This window comes from Colletes latitarsis, chromosome 7, assembly GCF_051014445.1.
Source record: "Colletes latitarsis isolate SP2378_abdomen chromosome 7, iyColLati1, whole genome shotgun sequence".
Lineage (NCBI taxonomy): Eukaryota > Metazoa > Arthropoda > Insecta > Hymenoptera > Colletidae > Colletes > Colletes latitarsis.
In genome coordinates, this window is record NC_135140.1 from 19,533,450 (window position 1) to 19,561,174 (window position 27,725).

At 42.3% G+C, this 27,725-nt stretch overlaps 1 protein-coding gene across 5 annotated transcripts in view; it reads left to right on the forward strand.

Annotated features, from left to right (window-relative positions):
* Positions 1-492: 492 nt before the first annotated feature.
* Positions 493-27,725, forward strand: part of Siz (Brefeldin-resistant Arf-GEF family protein schizo) — a 73,091-nt gene continuing 45,858 nt past the window's right edge. For 2 of the 5 annotated variants that reach the window (XM_076769057.1, XM_076769055.1), the window contains exon 1: positions 519-1,107. In XM_076769057.1, the coding sequence (XP_076625172.1) occupies positions 878-1,107 (230 nt within the window). In that variant the 5' untranslated portion in view covers positions 519-877. Of the gene's footprint in view, positions 1,108-23,856; positions 23,910-24,481; positions 24,570-27,725 lie in introns of those variants that run through there. The other 3 variants (XM_076769053.1, XM_076769056.1, XM_076769058.1) reach the window with 3 other exon arrangements.

Consider the following 27,725-nt stretch of genomic DNA (forward strand, 5'->3'; position numbering starts at 1 on the left):
CTTGAATATTCAGTACTAGTTTGCAAAATGTTACCGAATAATATAACACGGGGTACTCGGTTGCTAACCAAAAAAGACGACTATGTTTTCGGTCAAACCTAATACTACTAATTTTGAAAGTGGCATAAGTCATTGAACCGTTCAAACACGCACTTTCATGCAAGTTATTCGTGAAATTTAATGATCTTAAATACTTTTTAATGTGGTCGAAAGAAGCCGTTTACATATCTCGGAATGGGAAATGTATGACTTAGACCGCTTTCGTAATAATCGGCACATGTTGTTGTTAGAATGTTTTTAAGATATATTCGACGGAATATTGCGCAAACGTGTCACTGTAACGTTGCAAATGTAACTGCCACATTGCAGCACTATTTCTGTAAAGTTCGTCTTATATGGATATTGACGCAGCGCGAGCCGAAGGAAAGGTGCAAGTCAGTTGGGTGTTTCGTTTCCAGATGGCGTTGCCGTCGGCGGCGCCACTCCAGTTCCAGGCGGAATACGCGTGCGCGGTTGGCGGCGTATTTCTGGACAAACGATCCAGTGGAAATGGAACAGGAACGATCGTGAATCGGGACTGGCATGACCGAGAGGTGGCAAGAGACGCAAGATGGCGAGTACGCGATGAAACGGTGTTGCGTCGTCGATGGATAATCGTAAATTTTTCACGGACAAACCGTCCGTTCTGTGTGATATTCGCGGTGGTATGGGGCCGGGGGCGTTTCTGCGTGTGCCGCGTGCTGATAGCCGACGCGCGTGCAGTTCGTGATTACGCCGATCGCCGTAAAGACACGTTTGCGAGGCGAGCAGGCACCGAACGAGACAGTGTCGACCCGAAACGTGTGTGTGCGCGCCTCAGTGAAAGTAAACAAACGGTATGAGTGCGGTACTGGGTAGTGTCGGTGACCCGGCCGGTCTCCTGGACCCCGATGTCGAGTCCATCCTCGAGGAGAAGAACCAACTGATCAGCCGGCAATATGCGGAGATCGAGAGGCTACAACGTGAGCTCACGGAGGTGATCGGCGAACGGGACGCCCTGCTCTGCGAGGTGTCAAAATTTAAGTTTGAGCGCGAGATGACCGATCTGAAGCGCCTCCACGATGACAGGTATTTAAACACTTGTTTTCTTTCTTTACGTTCGACGTGTCGGTTAAATACCCTCAGCTACGGTGCAACTTTAAATCCCAAACGATACCATACAACTTATTATTTAAACTTGAGTAATCTTTCAAAGAATTACGTCGCAGAAAAGATGTTGAATAAGTAGGTAAATATCGCAACTAAACGTTAAGGTACACGATCAAGTGTCGACAATTACAGTTTAATACTCGTTTTATCGTTTGTCCCCGTTTCACCGGTCAACCACAAAATTTCAAACGATAAAAATATGCACGTTATGTATCATTTTTCTTCTTTTTCCTTGGACCTACGATTGAATCATACCGCACGTCTATATGTTTTTTTGCGAGCGTGGAATGATTATATTGAATTCTCCGGTCTAAACATAAATACAAATCGATCCGATCTTGTCTCGATCAGATTTAAAATACAGATGAAACATATGTAGACTGTTGCAATAAAAGTTTGCTCGATAATTCAAGGCGCCAATGAGTATCGCGCGAAAGATTCAAGCGAAAAAATTGCTAATACATTATTTATACGACATCGTATTTCCACGTTCTGCTGATACGCGAATACGCAACAATGCGAACGCTCGACGCAAGGAATTATAACGCGAAACCTTCACCTACGCCAGTCGTGCACATAACCGTATCAACACGACTGGCGTCAACGTTTCCTCGCCGTCGGGGCTCGGTGTCATTGAGCCTATCGGGAATCCTACACTGTTTCGAACAATAATCTACGCCTAGGGTGCTAGCCTACGAATAGCAACGACGTACGAACTCAACAATTTTATTGAACGAAACTTGTTCTCGAATAAAATTTACTAGTTAGCCGACTAGACTGTAGAGACCGAGATACCTTGTTCACCGAGGCGAGTGCGTTTAACCCTTCGTAGGCAAATCTGGGGTCGCTGAGGCCACAGGCGAATTCCCATCTTTTCTGGACTCTACGAATTTCTATTTTTATTTAAAAAATGTTTAAACCTTTAACATTAGCACAATATTACAGTAAATTTTATTTGATCGCGTACTGCATTCTAAAAATTGTATTTATCAGAATTTTACGAGCACTTTCTTGTACCGATTATTCGAGATTTTTATCTAGATAAAACAGGAATCTATTGTCTCGCGTTATCTATTTTACTTGTTCGACGATATCGAACCTTGTTATTCGTAGCATGATTTTAATTTTTACATAGATAAGAAATCTATGTTCTGTAGAATTTTCGCGTAGTTGGATTCATTACTAAGTTCCGAGAGATTTATTATAGTTTTATAGAATTTATTCGAATCTAACTGATTTTAATTCATCGGTGTTCGTAACTTATTAACAGCAAATGAGTCTGATACGTATAAAAAATTCCAGTCGAAAAATATGAAACCCTTGTCATTGAATTAAATTTTTTAAGTATAAATACATTTGGAACAAAGTTTTATAAAAGAACAAATTACTGGAAGAATAAATTTGTTGCTTCGCCGGTTTAAGGCGACTGTAATAATATGATATAAGGAGTTAGGAGTTCCCGTTTGTAGAAAGTTATGCACTAGTTTTCCGAATCAATTTTATTCCAGCAATTATTATGTTATGTAATTACGAATTTAAGAGGATCCTCTTGTTATTCGGTGAACGTATATGCATATTATATAAGCGTACCAAACAATGCAAAATATGCATAATTGATTTCCGGATAAGATCGTTTCGATTTTACATAAAAAGTAGCTTCGACGTAATTTAATATTTTATCACTTGCAAAACTACATGATACAGTTTTCTGGGAGAATTTCAGACATGGCATCAGGTATGTCAAATATTTGAACAACGGGAGTAGTTCATTTATCGTGAATAAAGTCAGCAGGAATTTCAAACATTCTGGTGAAATACGATGGTAATTTCTGCTTTAAAATGAATAATAAAAATTGCCTGTTAAACTTTTTTAGCAAATTATATTGGAAGGAAGGGATCGTTATATTTTGTCAAGTGTGCGAAGCTCGATAGAAACTCTGATATTATATCGAAGCGTTGCAACGAGAAAGACAGAAAGAAGTACCGGGTATCTATGACGGATAACAGCGACTAATAGTCGAACAACAATTAACCTTGATGCAGACTGCCGTTCCTATTGATTATTGCGACATGAGAACCCAGGAAACCTCTCATGTTACATTGTTATTCGTCCAGAAATTGGGTCGATCATTAAATCGCGCTGCGTTATCTAAAATCGTGGCACACAGACAATCGATGTACGCCAGCAATAAGTTTGGAACTAACTGTACAGCATCGTTCTGTATCCGATCGATTTAATTCCTCGTATTTAAGAAACGTTGAAATCGTTCCGGATGCAGGAAGAGGAAGTCGTCATTTAAGATTAATTCTCGCTGTGAAAAATAAAAAAGGGCTTTTAGCGAGTCGATATAAAATTAAAAAAGAATTTAAAATGCGCATACTCACGAGGCTCTAACGTTTTTAAGATCACAGTTTTCAATTTCCTGTTCCAATCTGCCGCAAATAATTAAACAAAAAAAGATAAATTTACACTAAAGGCATAGGTACTGTTATTAACAATATTAATCTAAGCTAGAATTATATGTATGTATATTATTTGAGAATAAGATACAAAGTTCAAAAGGAATCGTATCTCGCAAACGAACCGTTTCCTCGCAAAAGATTGTTCAAGTTTTGACCAATTAAATGCGCGGATGATAAGATTCTTTCCCCCACTTTGTCATTCGTTACCCTATCACGTGATGCGATGCTACGTTCCACGCCCACAAGATGGCGCGTCACGAAGCCGCGTAAGTCCTTATCTACGAATATTGTTCTAAAAAAGTATTCCAGGGTATTTTGAAAAATTTTACCCAAAAGAAACGCATGCTCCTAAAAAATTACGTAGCCTGCAGGAGTAAAACGTCGCCCATTTGTCGCGAAAAGGGTCTCCCAATTAACAGAGAGTATCGTAAAGTGGAACAGCGTCACCTGGCGTTCTGCAAAATAATTAATCAGTTTTATAACAGCGTGTGCACTTGGGAGACGGATTACAGTCGCATCCGTTCGACACAACCTGTGGGAACGACTCGCTTCTGCCATTTTTCTCATTCAGACGGACGATACGCACTTTGAAGCGTGTCCAACCTTGCACGTTGCTTTGTGAGAAATCGCGAAGTACGGTTCGCAAATGCACAGAAGTGTGAAGTAAGACAGATGCTTTATATAGATATCGCGGATCTCTTCGATCTACTTTGTAACATCTGGAACAGCGTTTTCCAGATCAGTGACAATTACAAAATCGAATTCTGTAATTAGCTTTACTTTCATTTTTGAGACTTAAATTTTGGGGATAAAAACTTGTACGCATAAGAATTTATCTGAAAATTTGTTTATGTTGCAGATGGGCCAAGCAAGAATCTATAATTACCATTTATAGTTATAGACGGATGCTTTAGAAATTAGTTGAACTATCGAAATCTTTTCACATCCGTAGCTTATAAGCAACCGAGAACCAGTACTATCTCTCTGTTTAAGTTGTTTTACATCCGCTACTTTCGCACTCTAGCGATTCTAGTTATCTATAAATATCAGTAATTTACTAGAGCGAGTAGAAAAAGCCACCAGATTGAAAAGGATAGTGTTTTCGGTTAGAACGGTTGTACGACGTTCTTAAAAGAACTGCCCGCTTTCGGTTGCAATATTGTGCAAGTACGTCGAGGTTAACCGGTCACGCCAAATATATCCAACACATCGTAATTGGTCTGCCTGAATTGGAAACTCGGAGAAATTTGACACACATTCGCGCGTTTATCTTTGTTTTTTTCTTCTTTTCCACCCCTTACGGTGTACGCGACATCTTAGGACGCGATCGTTAGTTCCGTCGTATCTGAAAGTCCTCGATTACGCCTTCTCCTCGATAGATGTTTTATCGACGTGGTTTTATCGCGATCGAATTGGTCGTTTCTATAAGAAGACCGAGCGAAAATAGACACGCGGCTGCGGTGAAACTCACCGCGAGTCAAAGGATATTTTGCTAGATGTAATTTGGAGAATCGTGCAACGCGCGATAATGGTTTCTAAAAATATAATTTAACTGTTATGCCCCATATGCGCGTGGCAAGAAAAGTACTTGTATAATCTGTTGCTGATACAACGAAGGACGCTAGGCACGTTCCTATTGGCGGAACGTGATTTACGATGTCGCGTTCTGCCAATAGGAGGCCCGTACCGACCTTGGTTGCATCTGCGCCGGTTGGAACAAGTTTTTTTCGCTGCGCGTCTCATTGCCTCGAACGTAAACAAACAGTGGCCAGTGTTTTCGCGCGCTCCTTTCGAAGCTAAATCACTCGGAGACTGCAAATCAAATAAAACAAAATATATTTCACAGTACCGATCGTACTTAAATTTTATCGTTACAAAATAATTTACCAAATACCGTCGCTGTATTTTGCCTATATTTTCAGACCTAAACGCCCAGAAGTTTAAAGTTCATAATGTACGTCACGCAGCGTAGGTTCGCGAGAAAATGTGGCAGGTCTCCCAAGATTTTCGAGTCGCAGTGTGCGAGGGTCGCGTTTTTCTGACCTTCTCGTCGTAGAAAAGATACAGTCGCTTACTTTCGAACATTTTTGGAACTTTGCCACGCATCGATCCTTCGATCGACACCCGTGAGGTCACTCGTTAAGCTTACCCCTTGTCGTTCCTAAAGGGAAAGGGTTGTTTCGACGCAGTTTCGCGTCCCGTTACACTGGCACCATTATCAAAATCAATATGGAGGCTGCTCCATGTGATTTTAAATTATAATAATTAAGATAATTTATTGCTTTCGAATGGTGTAATTATTTTTTAAATATTTTTACGTTCCGTGACAGTTTTTGGATAAACTTGGCAAAAATTCGCGGGACGGTTATGCGAGTAACTTCGGTTCTCCTTGAAGATTTCCGCGTCGAGCGTGTGCATTAATATTTATTCAGACGGTGAGGTCGTGACTATCTCGAATCTATGCTCGAAAATTTACGTAGCCTTAACGTCGTTTACTTTAGCAAACGCTAAATACACCGACGGAGACAGCTATGAAACGGCAAACAAATTTATCGGAGGAAAACAGGTGTCCGTCGAAACACGCGTGATTCGAGATAAGGGTAATTGGATTGGAAAAAGATCGAACAAGAATTTTGTATCGCGATCGCAGTCGTCACTCGATACGCGGAAGCTAATGACTATTGCAACGTTTTTAGATATCGTGGGAAACATTGATCGTTATCGTGTAATCTTGTTATTTCTATTTTGCAAATTCATCGTTTCGATAGAATATCTTAAAAGAAATTTAAATTTTTAACATTTCAAGCAGTTTAATCTCGCTCCTCTTCCAAAGGGCACGTAAAAAATTAATCTAAAAGGAAACTGCGGTATAACGTACAGGATTACTTTATTCTTTAATTTAACTTTCATTTCAGTCTTCTAACGCGATTTCAAAATGGCGTCGCGTGCTCGAGACAATCGAGAATATTTCGTGCTACGTTTGTAGTCGTTTGTATTTACAATGTAGTGAAATAACTGAGAAAAATAATACCTTTGAAAACGAAGTATCTTTTCGGCGAAACGTTCGACGTAGGCAGCCTCCCAAGGCGGTTTTCCTTTCGGAAAGAGAAGCAGTGACCCGCGGGGAAGGATACACGCGTAACCGGAGAAGCGTAACAAAACCACCGGCTTTTCTAAAGATCCACCACGTGGTCGAAAAGAGATTTACGGTTCTAAGAACTCCGTAACGTTGTCCTACATATTTTTCACGAGCGTGTGCAGCCTTCCCCCGTACATCTGGAGGGAACGTGTCGGTCCGATATGGCCGTGGCTGCGCCATGTCCTCGACGATTCGCTCAAGATTTGTCTCTGCGGAATGGCCGCGGAGTAATTGCTGTTTCGCACGGTCGACAACCTACACGCCTGTAACAGATGTGTTCTTGTTCATTTCGCGTCGCTCTTTGCCAATGGGCTCACCCAGGGTGTCTGCAACCGACCAATTACACTCCCCTTCCTGCTGCAAACATACATTTCTTAATCATCGCATTACAGAACCTGAAAGTGTTAACAGATAAATATTACAATGGTAACAAATAAATAGCACATCTCCCTTCTTCCGGAAGGAAGAGGAACAGACACATGGGTTTTGTTCAAACGAAACCAGTACGTAATTAAGTGGACAAATCCTGTTTAAAGTAGACAGTAAATTTAAGTGTGCTATTAATGGGATCGTGGCCCCAACGATACACCATAATCTCTTTCGTTTCCTTGGAATATATTTACGCTAGTAGTCGTACAAACAAACTAAAACTACTGGTGTAAATACGTTCCAAGAAAAGGGACCGAGTTACGAGTATCGTCGAGGCAATGGCGCCCATTAATAGCACGTTTTAATTTACTTTTCCACTTTAAAACGTTTCTTCACCTAATTATGTACTGGTTTAATTTACAAACACACATGTTCTCTTCCGGAAGAAAGAACTTTTTTGTTTACAAATCATAATATTTATTCTCTACGTTTTATTTCGTATCTGTTTCTGTATATCTTCCTGAGTGCGCCATTGCTCCTTGGATCAACCAGTAAAATTCTTCCTCCGCTCGATCGGTAGGCGTTCGCATACACGGTGACTTTCAAAAGCATTCGCGAGTCGTGACCTTGGCTACCGCCGGACCATAATATTTACAGCCTTTCAGCTTCTGGATTTCGCTTCCTGTGAAGTTTCAACCGTCTCAGCGTTCGATAGAATCTTAATTCTTTCGGTGCTAAGCATATTCTTCTTGTCGAATTTTTTTGCAAAGTTTACAAGTACCACGCAAACACTTGTTAAATATTCGAATACCATTTACGTTAATTTCAATTATTTCACGTTTGTATTTTACGGATTATGCGACGTATTATTTTACAATTTAAAATGCCACGAACGGACACAAAAAGAATTAGTATGGAAATTAATGTCCTCGATTCTATTTCTCTTTTCATTTTTCTTTAGTACTCCATGGAAGACACTAGTGGGAATAACCCCGTGGAAGCACGCGAGGACTACAGAAAATGAAGAATTCATGAATAGAGGGAGAGAGAGGGCGAACGCTTACGCGAAAGAGCGAAAACGGAAGAGGAGAACACAGGAGCCGGGAGGACACTCGGCTTTAAAAATCCAAAGTTCTCTTTGCAGTGGTCCACGGAGAAATGAACTATTTTTATCCCGCTTCGGAATACGAGATCCGCGCGTCGTCGCTCGAGGAAAGAAAATGAAAGAGGCCACGCGTTCCGAACGGTTCGCTGTGCAACGAAAATTAACCTCCGACGTCGTTTCTAATTAACCTCGAGACGCTTCGGCGGCTTTAACGCTTCTCGAAGACGCGCACCTCGTTTCTTGCACGATGAAAGAAACTGTTGTGGCCATTGTGCGTTCTAGCTTCCTATTTTTTTCGGATTTCCCGAATGAATTTAACAGTTTCCCTGTACCGGGACATTTTTGAAAAGTATAGAAATTCTAAAAATTTGGGTGCTTGAAGAATAGTCGTTGCTATGTCTCACGACTCTATCAGCGATGACTCAAGTGTCAGGGGTAAAGATGTTTGGAAGTAACGACTATTCCGATGACTAATCTTTGGGAAGTGGTCGAAAACAGCTTTGAAAGCAGGCCGAGTTAGCATAAACGCAGAGTCATTCAACGGAATCGTAAAAGCCAAGTGGACCTCCGGATCGGATGATGTCGTGAAACGGGAACCAAAACAAAACTCGACGCTCTCGAACTCGAGCAACCAGCGTTGCGAGGGTGCATCTAAAATTAAGCCTCTTCGATAACCGGAGCGCTTCCAGCGCGTCTTCCAGGTACTTTAATCGAATATTTTTTCCCTCGCGTAGCGTCGTGCAAGATTACTCGTAAGCAAGGAGCTGGGGGCTCTTAGGGCAATTTAGAGTAATCTCTTCTTCCGGCGACTTCCTCGTTCCAACTATTACTCGCTATATCAACGAAGAGTTTTATCTGCGTTCTACTTGGATTCGATGAAAGAAAGAAGTATTATCGGCATTGAAATTATCGCGAAGGAGCTATTGATTTTATCCCAGGAATTGTTTGGAGATCGAGATTCGAGTCAATCCAATTACAAAATTACAATTTCTACATTTTTCACTTTATCTTTATAATAGTATCAACAATGAATTGGTTAGGTACTCGCGATGAAAATGAGTCCAAACACGGCATAAATCGTACGATGTTTATTAATTTGATTTTGAACACCCTATATAGCGAAAATAATAGATGTAAACCCGATTCACGTCGTGTTTGGACTCGTTTTAATCGGCAGATCCTCGCCGATCTATCGATACTATTATTACAAGGATAAAGTGAAAAATACAGAAATATCAATATCTGTAATTGAGTGACTCATCATAGTGCCTTTACCGTTCCTTTGAAGCGCCGAGACTCGATTTACGCTGCTCGGTACAGTATTCCTTTCTCGCTATATCCATTCACTGCTTTGTGGATAGAATCAGATTACGCTCAGCTCAAGACACTGAGCACCGGTGAGGCGGGGAGGGAGTTTGGTCGTTGAAATTTAGGCAAGACAACTCTATTGAAATTTACGGTTGCCAGGGATCTTAGACGAGGCGTCAGTTCCGGCGAATAATCTATTCGCGGCGTGCATTCTGATTATTCTCGTGCAACTTGTATTTGCACGCTCGAGGAACGTTTAAAACCGTCGGTTATCTTGAAACGAGGTCGGGTGGAGAATTTTATCTTGAACCGAGGTTGGGAAAAGCGACGTCGCCGATGCGGTTTCTCCGATGGAGTCGTGAAATTCGCCGTTTAAGCGAGGCATTGCCGCGGTTTCGTCGCCTTTTTTCCTTGTTTGCGAAGATTACTTGTAAGCGGGTCGCCCATCGGGGTTCTTAGACGAGTCGGAACCGTGGCGCGAGGCGTCAGTTCCGGCAAGCAATCTCCTCCGCGGCGTGCAATCTGATTATTCCCGTACGGATTATCCGGTTTCAGGATTACTCGCTTACCGTCGTCGGAGGGTGCTAGAAAAAGCGGTGGCGGCTGCCGCGGCCGAGTGCACTCGTCGCTGAAGCGCTCGTTAAAGCTGCAGTTTACCTGCACGCACCGGTGCACTAGCGTTCGCGCTCGCGCGCACGCCTCTTCCTGCATCTGTCATTGCTTAATGAAAAGCGTAATGACGCGACGGTTCTCGATACCTGCCGGTGAAATCACCGGGATATTCTCGTCGGGGGTAAGCGCTTTGTTGGTCAATGGACCACCGTAGAGGGGGTGGAAGAGGGGACGAGGGGGGGACGCAGCTCGAGGGTCTTTTCTGTTGCAACGCGTCCTTTGAGACGCGAGTTTGCGAACTGTTTCCACTCGAACGGCTTTCTTTGTTTCGATGGGAGTGACTGTTTAATTATTGCCGCACCTGGGCTGCGATTTGAACGCTGTTTGTACTCGATGGAGGATTTAGTCGATATTGAGTTCGATAAGCCCCGCTTTGGAGCGACGACTTTTTACGTTCAAGCAGGGGGATCGGTGCTTCCGGAGTTTTTGTTTAGTCGGCGATCTGTTGACTCGGGCGGATCGATCGTATCTAATGGAAATTAAATCTTTTTTAGCCGAGAACCGAAAGGATATCTGTGTTGATATTAAATTTATCTACCTCCGCTACTGTTTTCTAACAGCAATTAATTCACACGCGTGGATGTTTGATAAAAATTTAATGTTTGGCATTATATCTTTAAAATTACGCAGGTGTTCCTGATGGAAATGAGTCCAAACACGACCTCGTTCGAACTATTTTTAATTATACATTGCACGAATCGCTTTTGAAATGCTTTTAATTTTGAATAATTAAAAACAGTCCGAACGAGGTCGTGTTTGATTCGTTTTTATAACAATTATTGGTTGACACGTGGAAATTATACAAATTCATATATGGCGATCCGTGGAAACTGTCTCTTGTGCATTTCCAGTTGAATGTGGCCCACTTTTACGATTCTAAAGTTAAGTCGCCCAATTTTAATATTGGCCTATGTTTAACCCGAGTCCATCATTTTATCAATTTCAAAATTAATCAAGCAACGGTTACACAGATTTTCCTTTTATCACAAAAGCAAGCTAGATAAATGGCAAGAACCTCGCACGCGTCAACTGTACCGTTTCCGTGGAATAAATTACCCAAGAATGCTTACTTTTCGACAAAAAATACCGACTACCCCCTTCAAAGTTTCTTAGATAATTATTCACTGTTCCGTTCCTGTAAGAAGTGCATTTGTCGGACGCGAAGGGGTTAACGAAAGCTTCCGGGAGCTTTCGTTCGGGCGAAAACAGTTCGATAACAAAGGAAAATGGTGGGTCGTTTTTTGCTCCGCGACAGAGTTTCGATAAACGAGAAAAAGAGAATTGAAAAAAAGGTCGGCGACCCAGGCGACTCGCGTGTCCAAAGGCATTTAAGTGCTCGCGTAATTACGTGCGGCGACAGAAGGGGTAGCACTTTGCTTTTCTCACGACCTTTCTCTCCCCCATTGGACGCTGCAACCCTGCCCATGGCATAGACTTCGGATTCGAAGGTGAACGCGTCACGTTCCGCGTGCACTTAAACGCGGAAACGCATTTCCATCGCGTCTCGTGAATATTACGAAAACTTCTAACCCGGAAAATCACTCGTAGCGAACGTACTTTAAGCGCCGTCTGCGGCTCGTCACTAAACCGCCTGTATTTAATGATGGATTCCGTCAAAATTCTTATATCCGCCTTTATAGCTTCGCAACAGTATTACTAATGAATTGGTGAGGTTTCTCGAGAAAAATGAGTCCGAACACGACCCCATTCAGACTGTTTTTGATTTTACGCAGACCGAGTCACTTTCGAAAACCTTGAAATTTTGAAAAATTAAAGGTAGTCCGAATGTGGTCGTGTTTGGACTCGTTTACATCGGGAAAGACTTGCTAATTTTTTCATTCACAGAAAAATATAACGAAAATCCTAATTAATAATTAATAGATCGGAAACGTACTTTTATATATTTCTAGGAACGGTTCTCTACGACTCCCAGTCGTCAAAGCAGTTTTAATACCCTCGACCGAGATTCGCTGTTGTTTCTTAAAACGAACCTGGGAAAAAGCTCGGTTTACGATATCCGAGCATTGTTCCCGCAGGAAAATCGGGCTGCATGCGCGCCTAGTGCTCGAGATCGACGGATAAGGACCAACGCGGCCAATATCGTGTGCACGCACACAGTCGAATCGCCCAGAATACGCGAACAACCGAACCCTTTCAGGTCGCGAGCCACTCGAACAAAAGGGTTAAAGCCGACGTGCACACGAAGCGGCGTAAATATTTGCACGATTGCTCCCGCGGGAATTGCCTCGCGGACGAGGGAACGCGAACGTTTCGCGAACACACGCGCGCGATTATCTCGACGATCGGTTTTCGCTGGTCTTTTCACCACCGTTTGGCGTGGGAGGCCACCGGGATTCCCCCAGTTTTGCATCGCGTTGCGTAACGACCACTTTAGTCCACCCACTAATTTTACCTTTTATTTCTTTTGGCTACTAATAAATATATTTCTCTGTTTAAATTTGATATTTGATATGCTGTATTTTTATGGTTTATAGTCGCTTTGAAATGTTTTTTTGCTTCAAAACGTGTGCTTTGGTATTCAATTGCTGGACTAGTGCCTTTGGTATTAGCGTGGGTGGTGTGGGACAAATGTGTTTCGCGATCCTTGTTCGATTATAGGAATAATAGAGTCCAGCAGAGAATTAGTGGTCAGTAAAGTCTCGGAATAGGAGGTTAAATTGTGACGAGGGGTTATTAGGTTTACGAGACCCTGCTCGTACGAGGTCCTAATTTGTTCTGCTGACTCCTTGAATTGCTCTTTTCCTGGAAAGTAATCTAAGCCGCTGAGAAAAAGTAACTGTCTCCCTCCAGGTCGTTTCGTAGGTGGCTGAAGATTAGATCAGAAACGCGGGGATAGCGATCATCTAGGATTTTACAAGGGATTAATGCTCACGATCACGTGACTTTATGACACGTTAATTGTCATTATGACGCATTCATCAAGAATCGTATCTATATCATAAATTCTTATAATTAATCAGTAATCGCTATTCTTAACACCTTGATCCTCGATGATTCAAGAGTATGAAGCTAAGTAATAGACCACCTAATATAGGGATTGTTGCAGACACTTCTATCTACTTGAATACCAAGTATTGAAGTACGAACATTCATCAATTTCAAGAACAGCAGGTTTGGGCTGGGTTCCACCCATACCGGCAGTCCTTAACACTGCATCTCCCAAATAGTCAGCAGTATGTAGTATTGTCCTGCACGGTCCATCGATTACACCCATAGTTTCAGGCATCCTAAGCTGACAGTAGCTAATGGACGATTTAAGACGATGTCTACGATCAAAGCTTGAGAGTCACGTGGAGCATCCATCTTAGAAACAGTTTACACTCTGATCCTTAAACTTTTAGAGGCACTAACATAGCAGTTGGCTATTAGATTGTTACATCACTTGGGCAAAATCTTTGACATCTTGATCCTCGATGTTTGAGGAGTATTAAGATGGAGTAGGTGCTGAAACTTTCGGTGAAAAAAAAAATTTCAAATCGTTCTAAAAAAATTATTTTCGGTTGCGGGGGTCGATTACAATCATTTTTGGTCAATGGACATACCCTCGAAATCCTACGCACTTTCGAGGAATTCATTATCGAAACAATAACGTGTGTTCATTTGTGTAACCTGTTGGTAATGTCGCGAGTGACACGAAAATGGTAATAGAAGGAGACCGAAAAAATACATCGGATGTAAGGTCTGCTCGAATACCCCGTCTGTGATTACGTACTTAGATAGCCCAGCTTTAGATTGCCCTGATGTGCAGATAAACGCATACAGCTTCGAAGACCTTAACGTCCAGTGCTATAAGCTACAGTGTCCCAGAGTCGTGAAGCGTTCGAGGCCGACGACAGGTCGTCATCGAACAATCAATCCGCGTGGACGCGACCCGTTGAAATCTCATATCCCATCCACGGGTCGTTCTCTGGAATCCCGGCGTCGCTTCAGACCCGACGGAGCCACAAAGGCTCGTCTTCGCGTTGAATTACACTGGTAGCCCAGCGTACTGGTGCGCGACGGGCATCCGCCATCGCCATTGGCCCCCCCCCCCCCCTCTTGGTCCAGGAGCGTGCCGGTTTCGCGCCAGAGCTCGATGGACCCCGGAACAAAGGGAAAAGAGCGAGCCACGGGGAGACGTTCGAGGTGATGCGTGGACGCCATGGACAGAAAGGGGAGAAATTCGTGGGGGACAAAGGGACGTCGCGACGGCGCAGGCTCGGGGTATGGGCGTCGCGACGCTTCTCCTCGTCCCCTTTACGCCGACTGCAGCCAGTGCCGCTCTAACGATTCACGGCTGTCGTGCTTTTCGCCATTCACTCGCGTCGACGGACGAACTGGCGTCGATCTTTCCCTTCTGTCTCCCTTCTTCACGGTTCTCTCGGTATCCGGTCGTCTTTGTCCGACTTTGTGCACGCACACACCGACCGTACCAGGACTATGAGGCACACCTGTGCACACACCCGGCGGCACACCTGCACACCGTCTACGCTCGCGCGCACGCGGACTCGCACGTGCAACTAGGCGTAGGCGTGCACACACGGGGGACACGGACGCCTCCGTCCCCGCGTCAGAGGAGAAGTCATCACGTACGTACGCATCCACGGAACTGTGTCGAAACGTTTTGTGTTCTCTCTGTGCCGTGTGCAACCGAGGCTCTGACATGTCACCGCCCTGACAGGGGAGACACCGAGGCTTGAAGAGCCGTGGAAGAACCTACGCTTTGCATGCTGTCGCTCGGAGGAATTTCTGGGACGCTCGACGAAGGTCACCGGTTCGTCGCGGCTGGCACACGCCTTCGCGGCTAGAACCGCGTTGCACCTTCGTCTCCGATGCCCGTTCTCGATGTTCGTAGCTTTTGTCTTGTCCCGGATCCTATCGAGTATCCTGATTGTTGCTTTTCGATGTGCCGTCTACGTACACCTTCGCTAGCTTGGAAGCTTGGGCTATCCGGAATACCAGTTACAAATAAAAAGAATGCGAGCCTAGGCCCGTCAGGATTCATTTTCTGAGCTATAATAAACTCGATTGGGTTTTTGCTAGCTTTTGTATCGTTTGTAGCCGACTGTAGCATCTGCTGACTTGAAAGTAGAATCCATGGGGACTTGGGGTCGCTGGAATACGAGTCCCAGGTGTATGGGGCGATGACCAATTATGCTTACGACTTAGAGTGGTAGAACCCCAGTATCGGGGAAGGAATGTAACGTGGGCGTTGATCGTTAAGAATTCATTTTCCAAGTTATAATAAATTGGAACATTAAGTCTTGAAATTGAAATATATTTCGACTAGTAGAAACTAGTGACTTATTAAAGTAGCTGATCATCGTTTTGAACTTAAAAATAAACGATAGCGAGCCTGTTGAACGCGTAGATCGCCTCGGCGGGGAAAACGAATCTTCATTCTGCTCGGAAAGCGATGAGTCGCGCGATTCCGATCGCTCGCGTTAGACGGTATCTGGCACGGCATCGAACGCGAGCGTCAAATAGCGACTAGCCACAGAAACTGGTTTATTCGCGTGATTACACGAGTTGCCATTTAATCTCGCGTGGGTCGCGGTTACGCTAGGTAAAAGGATCGCCGTTTCGATTGCATCGCGCACCGGGTGGATTCGAAAGAACGCCCGTACGCGTTTGCTGAACTAATAACGCGCGTTGTCGGTTCAAAATTTGATGAGGTACTCTCACGGTTTTCGTGTTTGCTTTCCTCGACCACGTTTCGCGAACGCGTGTTTGAGTTACCTGCTACCACTTCACGGTTATCTACAGGGTGGTCTATTTCAACCGCTTCGATAGAACTCCGTCTATTATAATTGATTTTTTAATTTTTAATATTAATTCTGTTACAGTAATAATACTTGACAATTTACTTTTACCGATATCAATTATAAATGCTTTGCTTCGCGTTATAATTTGAACAAAAGTGGCAGTAAACGAGTTGAAATCAAGATGGCGTACAATGGCGCAACAAACTCAGACTTTGAAAATATAGATGTATGACTTTAGAGATTATTCGAAGGCAGTGGATACTATGAACCAAGTAGCCGCAGTTACACAAGCTCTTGCTAAAAAAATGCTGTTATTTTGACCTAACCCCAGATGACATTACACATTTTCATAAGATTAATAAATATCGTGGGTCAGTGGTCAGTAAAATAATTCCACTGTAAATAAGTGAATATATACGTGTTCTATCTTCCGTATCGGTTTATGGTATATCGAGGAATTCATAGCGATCACTTTTTCCACCGACTGAAAACTCATTTTCGAACGTATCTGTGCAAGATATCCGATCGTTCGCCTAATGCTTTGCATACCGACCGCGAGGTCGCTCCACCTTTCACAAAACCGCGCTATTCTCTTTAACCTATTCTGCAAATTGAACTCTTCAATTCACTTACACTAAAAATAAAACTGAACCGTTCGGCTATTTAATTATTTAGAAACATCGCCGAGACGCGAGTAGAATTCTCTTCGGCGATTCGATGAAATGTATAACATCCTGCTCTTTAATTTGGTCGATTCTCAAGCGGAACGCTAATAATACTGCGATAATAGCCATGCCATTAAATTGGTACTAATGGAAGGAACGCATGTGAAATAATGTAATCAAAATTTCTTTCTTTCAAGCAATTTAACCCACAATTCCAGTTAAATCATTAAGATAAGTAATACTGTAAATATGGCGGGAAAAACCAAGATAACCTAAAGATTCACAATGTTATGATAATCTCCATATGTATGATTATCTAGAAAATGTTAATATAATAAGAGGAATGATTTGTCTAAAACTGTAAGGTACCCATAATATTCGTAAATATTGGACAATTATCGAGGTTTGCCACATGCTAATATTTCCACGGTCTCGTGATTAACAGATAACCGACGGTTGGAACTGGAATGACGTAAAAGACCGATAGACGTCACAAAAGAACGTTCTTCGGTTCGACTGTACGTTTCGTCGTTCAAAAGCATTCGTGCTGTTTCGACCTCGTTGCAAATCCTCGGCGTTCGCGCGCACGATAATACGCGCATGCTCTATTTGCCTTTGCTTTCACAAAGAATCGCCTGGCGTTTGTCGCTAATCATCGCGAGACAGAAGAAGTTAATAAAAGCGTGCACTTACGACACGCGGACGCAGTTAATCAAAATTGGGCCGCGCCTGGTTATTATTCCCAGAAAAAGCGTCGACAATGGCCAATCAATAGTCGATCCTGCACAGAGGCAGGATGCAGAAAATGATGTCGACGTCGCCCGGAGAAAAGGAATCGTGAACGGTATTGGATCGAGAACCAATCGAACCGCGATATTCTGAAAAATGTATACCGAGTGTACTGCTTTTGGATCGATCCATGCAAATATAGCGCAATAGGGGAAATTGGAGATTACTTCTGTCTTCGTTTGAGAACAGCAAGCTCGCGAAAGTTGCCAGAAATGTTTCTTGGCACCGTGGAGAGCAATTTCTAAAAAAAATCTATAGGGTGCGCTGATTTTAGTCGACCTATAGAACACACATCTAACGAAATTGGGAATTATTCGTGTCTGCAATAGTAAGTGGACTTGGCTGATGTGGGTAGCTCTTTGTTAAGCTATATAATACATCTGTTGAGATACTCCACTATGCTAGACCTATACAGTGTTTATTATCGATTAGATTACGGTTCATAGATATCAGTTACAATGCGAGTATATGTTCCGGAATAAAATCGAACGAAACGTCGCGATATTGGCTCGACGATCAGTCGACACACATTCCGAAGAGCTACCCAAGGTGTTCCATTTCCAATCGATCCACGCAAATATAGAAACGAGGCTCGGAAAAATCGAAAGTCACCGATGTTTCCATCTGCAAGATAATAGGACCGTGAAAGACACCGTTGGAATATTTCTTGCGGCGGTGGTGGTACGACCGACGGGCAAGTGCTGGCTTGGGAATAACGGAGAACAGAGCTCTTTTTACCGATGCATGGGAGAGACAAGCCAGTTGTTACCACACGCGTGCTTAGATATACGCGTGTGGCGCGGAGGCTAGCAGCCTCGGAATGACCGAACAAGGCGTCTTCGCGTGGGCTGAACATCACCCACTGACGCCCTTACGAGCGCGTCGACTTCTTCCACGTTTCACCTCGATGAAAACAACCTCTCCACGGCAGACGTTTACGATTCGATAACCGTAACCTATCGCCACACCTGTTTCCACCATCGATTCTCACTGCCCCACGAACATTTCTCTACAAATATAATTAATGAAATAGAAAGTTAGTAATTACAGTTAACAAACGGAAATGTTATCATAAACCTTTGATTTAGATCTTCAAAAAACGAACAATTCGATGTTTCAATTAACATGTGAAAATACGTCTGATCGTTTTAATTAAAATAGTAGTAGACGCGTGTTTGTTTCCGTTAATTGAATTTCTCTGTAACCTTGTCTTCCGTGCCGCGATGGAGTCGGCGAAAGGACTTTGAGAATCGAAGAAACGAACAGGTATCGTTGGATTCTCATTATTTCTGCTCGCTCTACGTGTCAGCGAAGTTTAATAATTCAGACACACCCTATACGTGTACGTTTCGCCGACGAACGAATTATCCAGCCGTCGTACGGCGGTCGGGATATGCAAAATGCTCGATTAGCCGTTGAATTATTTCTCGACCTTGAAGGAGAATTCCTTTTTAACGAGGGGGGTTCATGCTCCGCGTAACCTGAAATCACACGTGCGACTACTATCGATTTCGACCAACGTAGGGTCTCTCTCCGCGACCGTCGTATTGTCAGCCCTCGTCAACCCTCTTCCTTCCACGACTCGTTGCGCGAGGTGTACAAAAATAGCAGGCTGCGCGCACACGAAAATAGTACGCGGGAAAGTATGCTGGTTTCTGTGGCCATGGACCCTCTTGAACCTGCCGCGAGAACCCTTCGAGCCAAGAATTTGTCATGGTGGATCTCTTTCTGTGTGAAAAACAGATGGATAGGTCGTGTACTGACTCTCAGGTTGTCACATACATTCGGATTGAGCAACGAGTGTGCGAAATCTGATCGCTGTACTGAAAGATAGAGCTTGTGACAACTTGACAGACGGAAGTTCTGAAAACTTGAAAAATAGGAGAATTCAAGTCTCGTGACCTAACCCAGAGGTAGAAGTTATGAAAATTGTCTGTTTAAATTCTGGTCGACGGGGAAACGGCCGAGGTGAAATTTCAAGACGCTGTATCATTGATAAAAGGATGTCGTTCGCCGCGTGTCACAGTGAACCACTAAGAAGTGTTTGCAATGGGTCGGCGACAAACGTCTCGGGAGCATCGTGGACGTCGACTCGAGCGAAACTTGAAACTGTGCCAATCCTCGAAATCGAGTTCCGTAGCTGCATAATAAAACAATTGGATCTCGTGGAAAAGGGCCAATGTCAATACCTTGGACCGCGCGCGTGGTCTCGTCCACTTGTTTTTCACGCCATACATTTGTAAACTATACAGGGGAAATAACGAAAATTAGCCTACAGCGATAATACATTCTTATCAACCGCGCGAAAAAATCGTCGAAGGGGTCGTAAAGTTAAAGGAGGATCATTTCTAGGCCAACGGAAGAACGTATTATGAATATTACCATTTGATAACGGGCTGTTTGAGTTATCGAAGATAAAGATGGAGGTAACTGGACGATAAAAGCTTTCGATACCATAATACAAACTTGGTATCTAGAAGCGTGAAGTTGTACGAGAGGAATGGAAAAATTGAAACGGAATTGAATTTGAAATTTTTCGGTTCGCTTTAACCGAGAAATATATTCGTTTAGGGTAAGTGCGCACAGAATGGAAGAAAATTCGTTGAACGTGGTACTGTTTCGTTATCGAGGCGGCAGAAAGCACGTGGAAAAGTTCCAGGAATCGTGCTATTGATTTTTGGCTGCTCCTTTTTCGACCCCATCCGTCTGCGATTCTGTCCCCTCGAATCATTCGTCGTTACTTCCCTTGCACCCTCCGCGATACGTGCATTTTATACACCGCCATGTGTTATTCCGTCACATTTGGCAAATGGCAGCGAAATAAGTGGCTCGGAAAGAACAGCGTCTTTAATTGCTCCATGGTACTCGGTGTCTCGAGCAAAAAACGATGAAAACAGATTGCATCGTCAATTTTTATTGCTTCTGGCCTCGTTTTAAGCAGTTCAAATAATGTATCGCCGATACGTGGTATCGAAATCTGGCGCCATTTTCGACCATTTTCGCGAAAGGTAATAAATAACGTGTAGAAATAACAAAAGTGAATAAATATCGTGGATTTATTTTTAAGTAAATAAAATAAATTTTAATCCATCGAACGGGAAGTTTTTTTTATGGACATTCCTTTTATTTCAAAAACATCCGATAGAACTGTGTTGCGTATTGAATAAACATTTATCCATAAACACGCGTACGCGTACATAAAAGATAGCGTGAACGTTTATGTATTCGTAAAATTGCAGGTGCATAAATCCCGATGCAAATTAAAAATTGTTTTTAGTAAAACAAAAAACACGTTAGGTATTCAAATAAAAATTTGTTCCACTTTCACGTAACGTTTATAAATAGTTTTGTTATTGTTATTAAACGTCTTGTAAAGTATGTAAATACTTCAGTAGCAGGACTGCTGTTTTCCAAACCTAACCTCGATTTATATTGGCACTACTTATCGGAGTAGCCTATCAGTTTTACGAGCAAACATCGTTGCAGATAGACGTACAAACATTCTTTCGAGGTGATAAAACAACACTTTCTGAAACGACGAAATTAAACAATCAGATTTTCCAACCTAACTTAATTTATTATTTCTTATTTACCATCGACAGTTTAGAACCTGATTTGGATTTCAAAATGGCGCGAAATAATTCGTCCGCCATGATGGTAACTAATTAAAGTCAGTATGCAGTAAAAAATAAAGAATCGTACGGTCGAATATTTCACAATGAAGGAACGAAAATTTAATTATTCGATCGAGTAAACCTCGCGACTAATTTTCTATACGATTTTATACGTTATCGAATAAAAGTTTGCCCATCTCTGTCCGAGAATAAACACTCGTCGAAGAGTAAATAAAAAGTTTGACGAAGTTCGGTGGACGGCGTACGCGGACGAGGTTCATGGGAAACAAATCGACAGACGGTGGAACATCATGGTGGTATATTGATCGACGAAGGCTTTATAACGCTCGTACACCCTCGCGTTCGTGGGGTGCAACATATAATTTTCACGAAACAGCCACACAACGTGTTTCCTGTCAAACGCACAAAGTTATCTCGGCCATCGTGTGTACGTGTCGGCTAAGCGATTATTTCTAGCAATTATGGTTTATTTCTTCCCTTTCAATGTGCTTACAATGGAAGTTTCGCATCATAGGAAACATAAATAATAATAATAGAAAATAATCGGGAATGCAAGCACTCGAAAAAATGGCGAGTGTAAAAAAATTCCAATTCAGCTAATTGGTGCTTAGAGATGTTGGTATCGTTTAAACTAAATATCTTTGATTGTTCCCGCGGAAAAAATTGTTCGATCTACCGTGAAAAAAATCAATAATAAATCCGGCGTTTCTGCATCGGTGGCATGTCGATGGTTTACCATTTTATTGGTTCGAACGAACCATTATACGAATAGTGGCACACGTCAAGTGGTATCGAACGATAATTATTTGATTTGCGTCACTATTGAGTGAATGACGATTGGAGGGGGCGTAATAAGTAATTTCGTACTTATCGTTGACGATACAGGGTATCGAATAATTGTCGATCTCCGCGTACCAGGAACAATATGATATCGTGGGCGAATAAGTCGATATCGTTCGTGAAACTCGTAATCGGGGGCGTTTTAAAATGCAAATCGCTGATTTGGGAAGTGGAAAGTTTCACCGAAACGTTATTTATTCGTCTTCCGGCTGTACAAATTCCAATAAATTATTCTGCGTTATCTTTATAGAATAAAAATTCCATTACCGTTCGAATTACCATTTTGTGAATTTTACTTTAAAAACAATTACCATTTAGCAGTTCTTTGTGTGACCCATATACATATAATAAAACAAAGTATGTAAATAATTTCTATTTCCAGTTGTAGTCATATAATTACGTACTTTGAATTGCTCAAAGTTCTTGGAAGTAAATTAAAATTAAGGTACCGTTTGTTGAGTTTTTGATTTAAGCGAAAATATACGAACGTGAAATTTAGCAGAGGACGCAAACGTCAGAGCGCGGCGCTTAAATTGATTAAATGTCAAACCAGGAAAGATAAAAACGAGGACAAGTGGTATTTGGGGCGGAATGATTCAGTTGAAGTACGTTTAGTGGAATGTGGACAAATTCAGGAAGATTAATCCGCGAATTTACGCTAAATATAAATTTTACCATCGTGAAATGACAATTGGAGATAAAAGTTAATATTACTTGAACGATCGGTTTATTTAATTATAAAGAAAAGACATAATGCACGTGGTATTATGACATATAATATTCCTGGAACAGCATAGCAAGATGGTGGAGGTAATGGCGAAGGGGGGAGGGCGTCGGGTCATTATTGGCGTCGGGTGCGAAGATTCATAATTACGTTACTATATCGTAAATTGATTTACAACATAACGTTAGCCATGAGAAATTACGTATGCGGTATCGTTATTTAACACGCTTTATGTTACGTAAAACGTGGATAACAGGTGTTTATCGTGGCAGCACCATTGTCCATAAAATGGAACGATAGTATTCTATTATTTGATAATATGATAAAACGAGAAGATAAGAGCCTGTGTAGCGTAGAATCGATAGTTTCGAATAACGTGGTATCACCAGACAACATTATGAGAGAATTGGTAACTTATTTTTACTTAATTATCTTTTCCACGATAGCTCCACTTTCTCCAATTCCATAATTTCACACAGTTTGCTTTCGTTCTACCCTAATTTCACTTATTTAGATTCATTTTCTGCTTACGTTCGGTTTCACCACTGTAAATATACCCATTTACAGAGTTAGCAGAGTTTCAGTCCTACAAATCTCTTGGAAATTTTATAATATTCGGTCCTCAGAGATGGTCGATAACACGGGGCCATTTTACGTGCAATTATCGAGGTTCTATTATGTTGTCTGGTCCACTGGCATTAGTAGCCCATAATCACAGAATCTATTACTAATTCCACTTTCTGCTAATTGACCCTTCCATTTGTCGACACGATGCACCGAACGAAGTCCACGTGCAACTATCGTGGTTTTACCTATACGATTATACGACCATTAACAAATTCTTTCTAGCTCTTGCAGCGTCCATAGTTCTCGATCCAGAAGGAAATTTCTAATCTAGATCATCCTGTCCTCTCAATTAGCCCAGATCTCTCGATCAGCCTTCGTCGAACGCGGAACTGAGAGACTTTCCCGCGTCAGTAGTCCGCTCGCGAGGACAAATATATCGTAGCGATGGAACAGATAAGATAATGCAGCGTAACAATATTTTTCTTTTCCTTTTCTTTTCGATAAAAGTAGTTTTCTCGACGTACAGAATCGCGATCGTCGTCGCGCGTCGCGTTTGCGTCTCTTTCCGTTTTCGATCATTCCCGTATGTTGTGCGTCGGAACGATCGACGGATTTCCGTGTGTCGGGCGTCTTTTCGTTATCATGTGCCTGGACGTGTTCTACCGGAAATGCATCTACAGGTAAACCACCGACAGGCTCTTTCCTCACCGATTATCGTCCCGAGAACACGGTATCTCCGTCTCTCTTCTCGTTTCAGCGAACGTCTAGCTACTCGCGTTAGAGGATTAATCAGGAAATAGATAGGCTAATTCTCTTCGACGCGCGGAATCGAAATTCTCTACGCCTTTCGAGCGATTAGGCGTTATCCGTCGACAGACGAGGACGCATAAATTATTGGCGGTACCAGTCAGGGAAAATAACGCTTCCAGCGATGATTCATTCGAGGTCGTTTCGCTGCTTTTGCCCGCGGTTGTTTGATTTAAAATTGCCTTTTCTTAGAATTGTTTTTCTTGCACGTGCCGCCTGCAATAGCAAAAATTTGTACATTTTTAGATGTACGTTATAGTAACATATAACTGATTAAACAAAATTATTAGTTTGAAAAATGTTTTTATTTCAATATTAAAATTAAAATATTCCGTTTAAAAAAGGATTGAGATATTTTTAGCGGATCTATTTCGATCACTCGATGTATTAGAAGCAGAATAGAAATCCGCGACACCTTTTAATCGTGTGTTTGTTTTTATTGCAGGTAAGCCCTCGTCGAGTATAGTGGAGAATAGGATCGTACGATGACACATGTATGCACGGTGTGAACAACCACGAAACCAACGTGTAAAGTGAGTAGTGGTCTCAGATGTACACTATTTCTTCCAGCGTGAAACAAAACTCTGTAGGATCTAGATCTCAGTTTATCCCGAGCTTGGGATCGGTCACTGAACGCCACTCTCAGACCTCTCATGGAATTTCTTGACAATGGCGATCTTTTTCTCAATTATCTCAAAAATATGCACGGATTATTCAGCTTTTCTTTTACAGTCTCTCAGGAGGACCTCCATACGCCACCAAACTTTGTAAGGAAGTGTAATGCAATCACCATTTAAGTTCAATTATATCAGATGGACGAATCATTAATTTTTCAACAGCAATGTTGTGACTCAAATACATAGATACATATCTAGAAAAATTGAGAATTTGTTTGAGAGAAGGACAGGGAAAATAACGATTTAAACCAGACTCTATTCGTTACGAATCAGCGACGCGCGTGAACGTAATACAATGAGTCGGTGCGCCGCGAAACGGCGTTACGTGTTATAATTTCGTGGGAAAGATGGAATTAGTTTAGACGACGGAGCTTAATTACGACGTAGCCGGCGTCGGTTCGTGTCTGTTCAGCGGCTGATTTGCTTCGGCCGTTGTGAAAATTGCTTTTATTCGTCGCGTAATGGGAACCCCGGATCTTAATTGTTTGTTATTGTTTACCAGGAAGTTGACAGTTCGTTGACTGCCGTCGAAACGAAACGAACGCTTCGTGGTAGAGTTGAAATTGAAATTGGGTATTATGTAACCAGGAATAGTTAGCGGTTTTACATTGCTCGATGGGAATTTCTACTATGAAACCATGAGAAAAATGTTCCTCTTCAATTTTTTACAGATGCACAACAAGCACAGTGGTTCGGTGTATAGACTAATCACGTAGTTAAATCCCTGAGCCTCCTGTGAGAATCTAATTCGAGAGTCTCAGCTAGAGTCAGCTAGAGTCTTGGTCCTCCATGGAAGAACTTAAGTCCAGGTAGCCATAGTCAGCTAAATAAATTATTGTCTGTGAAAATGTGGCTAGAAGCAGAGCCTCGGCTACATAAATTGTTAAGTGACCGATGAAACCATAGCTTAAAGCATGTTCTATTAGGTGTATCTTCCGCTATCTGTGAGTTAGACTCGTTTGTTGAATAATCTTCTCCTGAGAGAATCTCTGAGCTCGGATGAAGTGAACTTAAGTCCAGGTAGCCGTGATCATCTAGATAAATTCTGTGAAACTTAAAATAAAGTCTGCTTGTCGTTAAAAGCCTTAAACGAAAATAGAAGTTGTTCTCAGAGAGAATAGCTTGGGGAGAAGTTGAAGTTGCGCATCGATATCGATGATGTGGTTGCATCCGGCACGATCCTCGCCTATAAGTAATCAGATCGGTGAATGGTCAGCTCGTACTAGGTCAGTCTTACAGTGCACTATTACAGGCAAGGTCGTTTTCCCGCCTTTTTCTTCGTCCCCACTCATCTCTCTCTGTTTCCACGTCTCGCATCGTAATGTCGACGGAGCCTTGTACAAGCTTAGGTACAACACCATTGGTGGACGGGTCTCATTGCGCTTTCGAAAATTCACGTGGTAGAACCGAGGCGTTGACGGGAGACTGTCGCGATCGAGACCGTCCTAGAAAGCGACGGATTCGCTGGAATCGCGGCGATATTTTATTCGTGTCACAGCTCGCGCCGTTGCCGCGATCGATCGACCGACGTAACACGATTTCGTCGATGGAATCGAAAATTCGATTCGTCGACGAGCGCCCGGAGCACGGTGAAAATCTTGGACGAGAATCCGTGGGACTTTGGTTACCGTTCCGCGATATTTGGAAAGCTTTTGTGTCGATTCTAGCCCGGAACAGCCGTTCCAATAGGTTGTACCGGACGGATGTGAACGGGATAATTGAGCTGAAGCTTTCTTTTGCATCCGAAAACGCCACGTAGCCGAATAAAATGTCTAGTAAAATAGAAAGATGTTCAATTTTATCTAAATCATACAACTTTTCCACATGTGTACTTTGGAACTCGTAGAACTATGACCTTATTGAAACTTTAGGTGGCCAAAGAGTTGTGCGTTTTGTTTGCGAACCGATGTGAATGGGAAGTTTCGTAGAATCGCTTCTACAGTTCTGTACGTGGTCCAAAAGATGCTCGATAGCTACATATAACTTTAACAATTACAATGGAAGTAGACTTTGTCCGTGCTCCGATGTGAATGGGTTTGTTATCTTCAAAATGGCTCCACGATTCACAGTATCTCCTGAAAAAATTGGATGGTCACGCGACTTAATCTTGAAGCAGACTTTTTTAATTGGATCCTTTTCGTTGGAGTACAAAATGCGAGTATGACGCAATTTGTTCTCGGTGTAATTGTAATAAAACAATTGAAACCGAGGATCTCTAGATAGATAAGTACGGGAAGGAAGAAGTGCAAGGAAATATTATTGTTTCGTAACGAGAATAAAAGGCCAGCGATGCATTTATTCCTTCTGTACCAGAATAATTATCAAACTTTCGCATGATGAATCAACTCGACTTTCGTAGAATAGATTAAGGTTATGAGTGGATCACGGAGCCTTGCATTATTAAGTGTCTAACATTTCGTTCTACGTAATCATAGGAAAGATTGATGGAAGACGTTATTTAGAAGATAGAAATTCATCAGCTCGTTTAGAAAATATTCCCTTTCGATGTTTCACGAATCGTTCCTGTCGTTAGCGTTTCTACGGTGTTCTGAAATTCAAATTTTAGCGCCATTTTAATTACGAAGTAAAAGCATTCTAGGTTAGGTTAGAGACTCTAGTTTGGAATGAAGTTTAATTGCCACAATAAACAATTGTTAACCTAAAAAATGGTGAACGCATCCTTTTCATTGGAGACTATTGAATTGTCATTGAAACGACGGAAGCAACTTGCAAGGCGAAGCCTTAGAAGATCGATCGATTCTTTCGACGAAATGAGTCGTTTGGGTTGGATGTGTCGTGTGGCGCGTAGGTTTAAACGCGTTTGCACGTTTTTACGACGTCTATGAATTCAACGACGTGTAAACGCTGTGGGAATTGCTGTTTGCACTCGGTATCAACGTTGCGCCGGTAGGAAGCGAATAATAGAGCAGAAAGTGAGACAGTTCTCTTCCTCGAGCAGCGACGCGCACTTGTAATCTTCGCGGAACGATCGCTTAGCATCGCTCCGCTAAA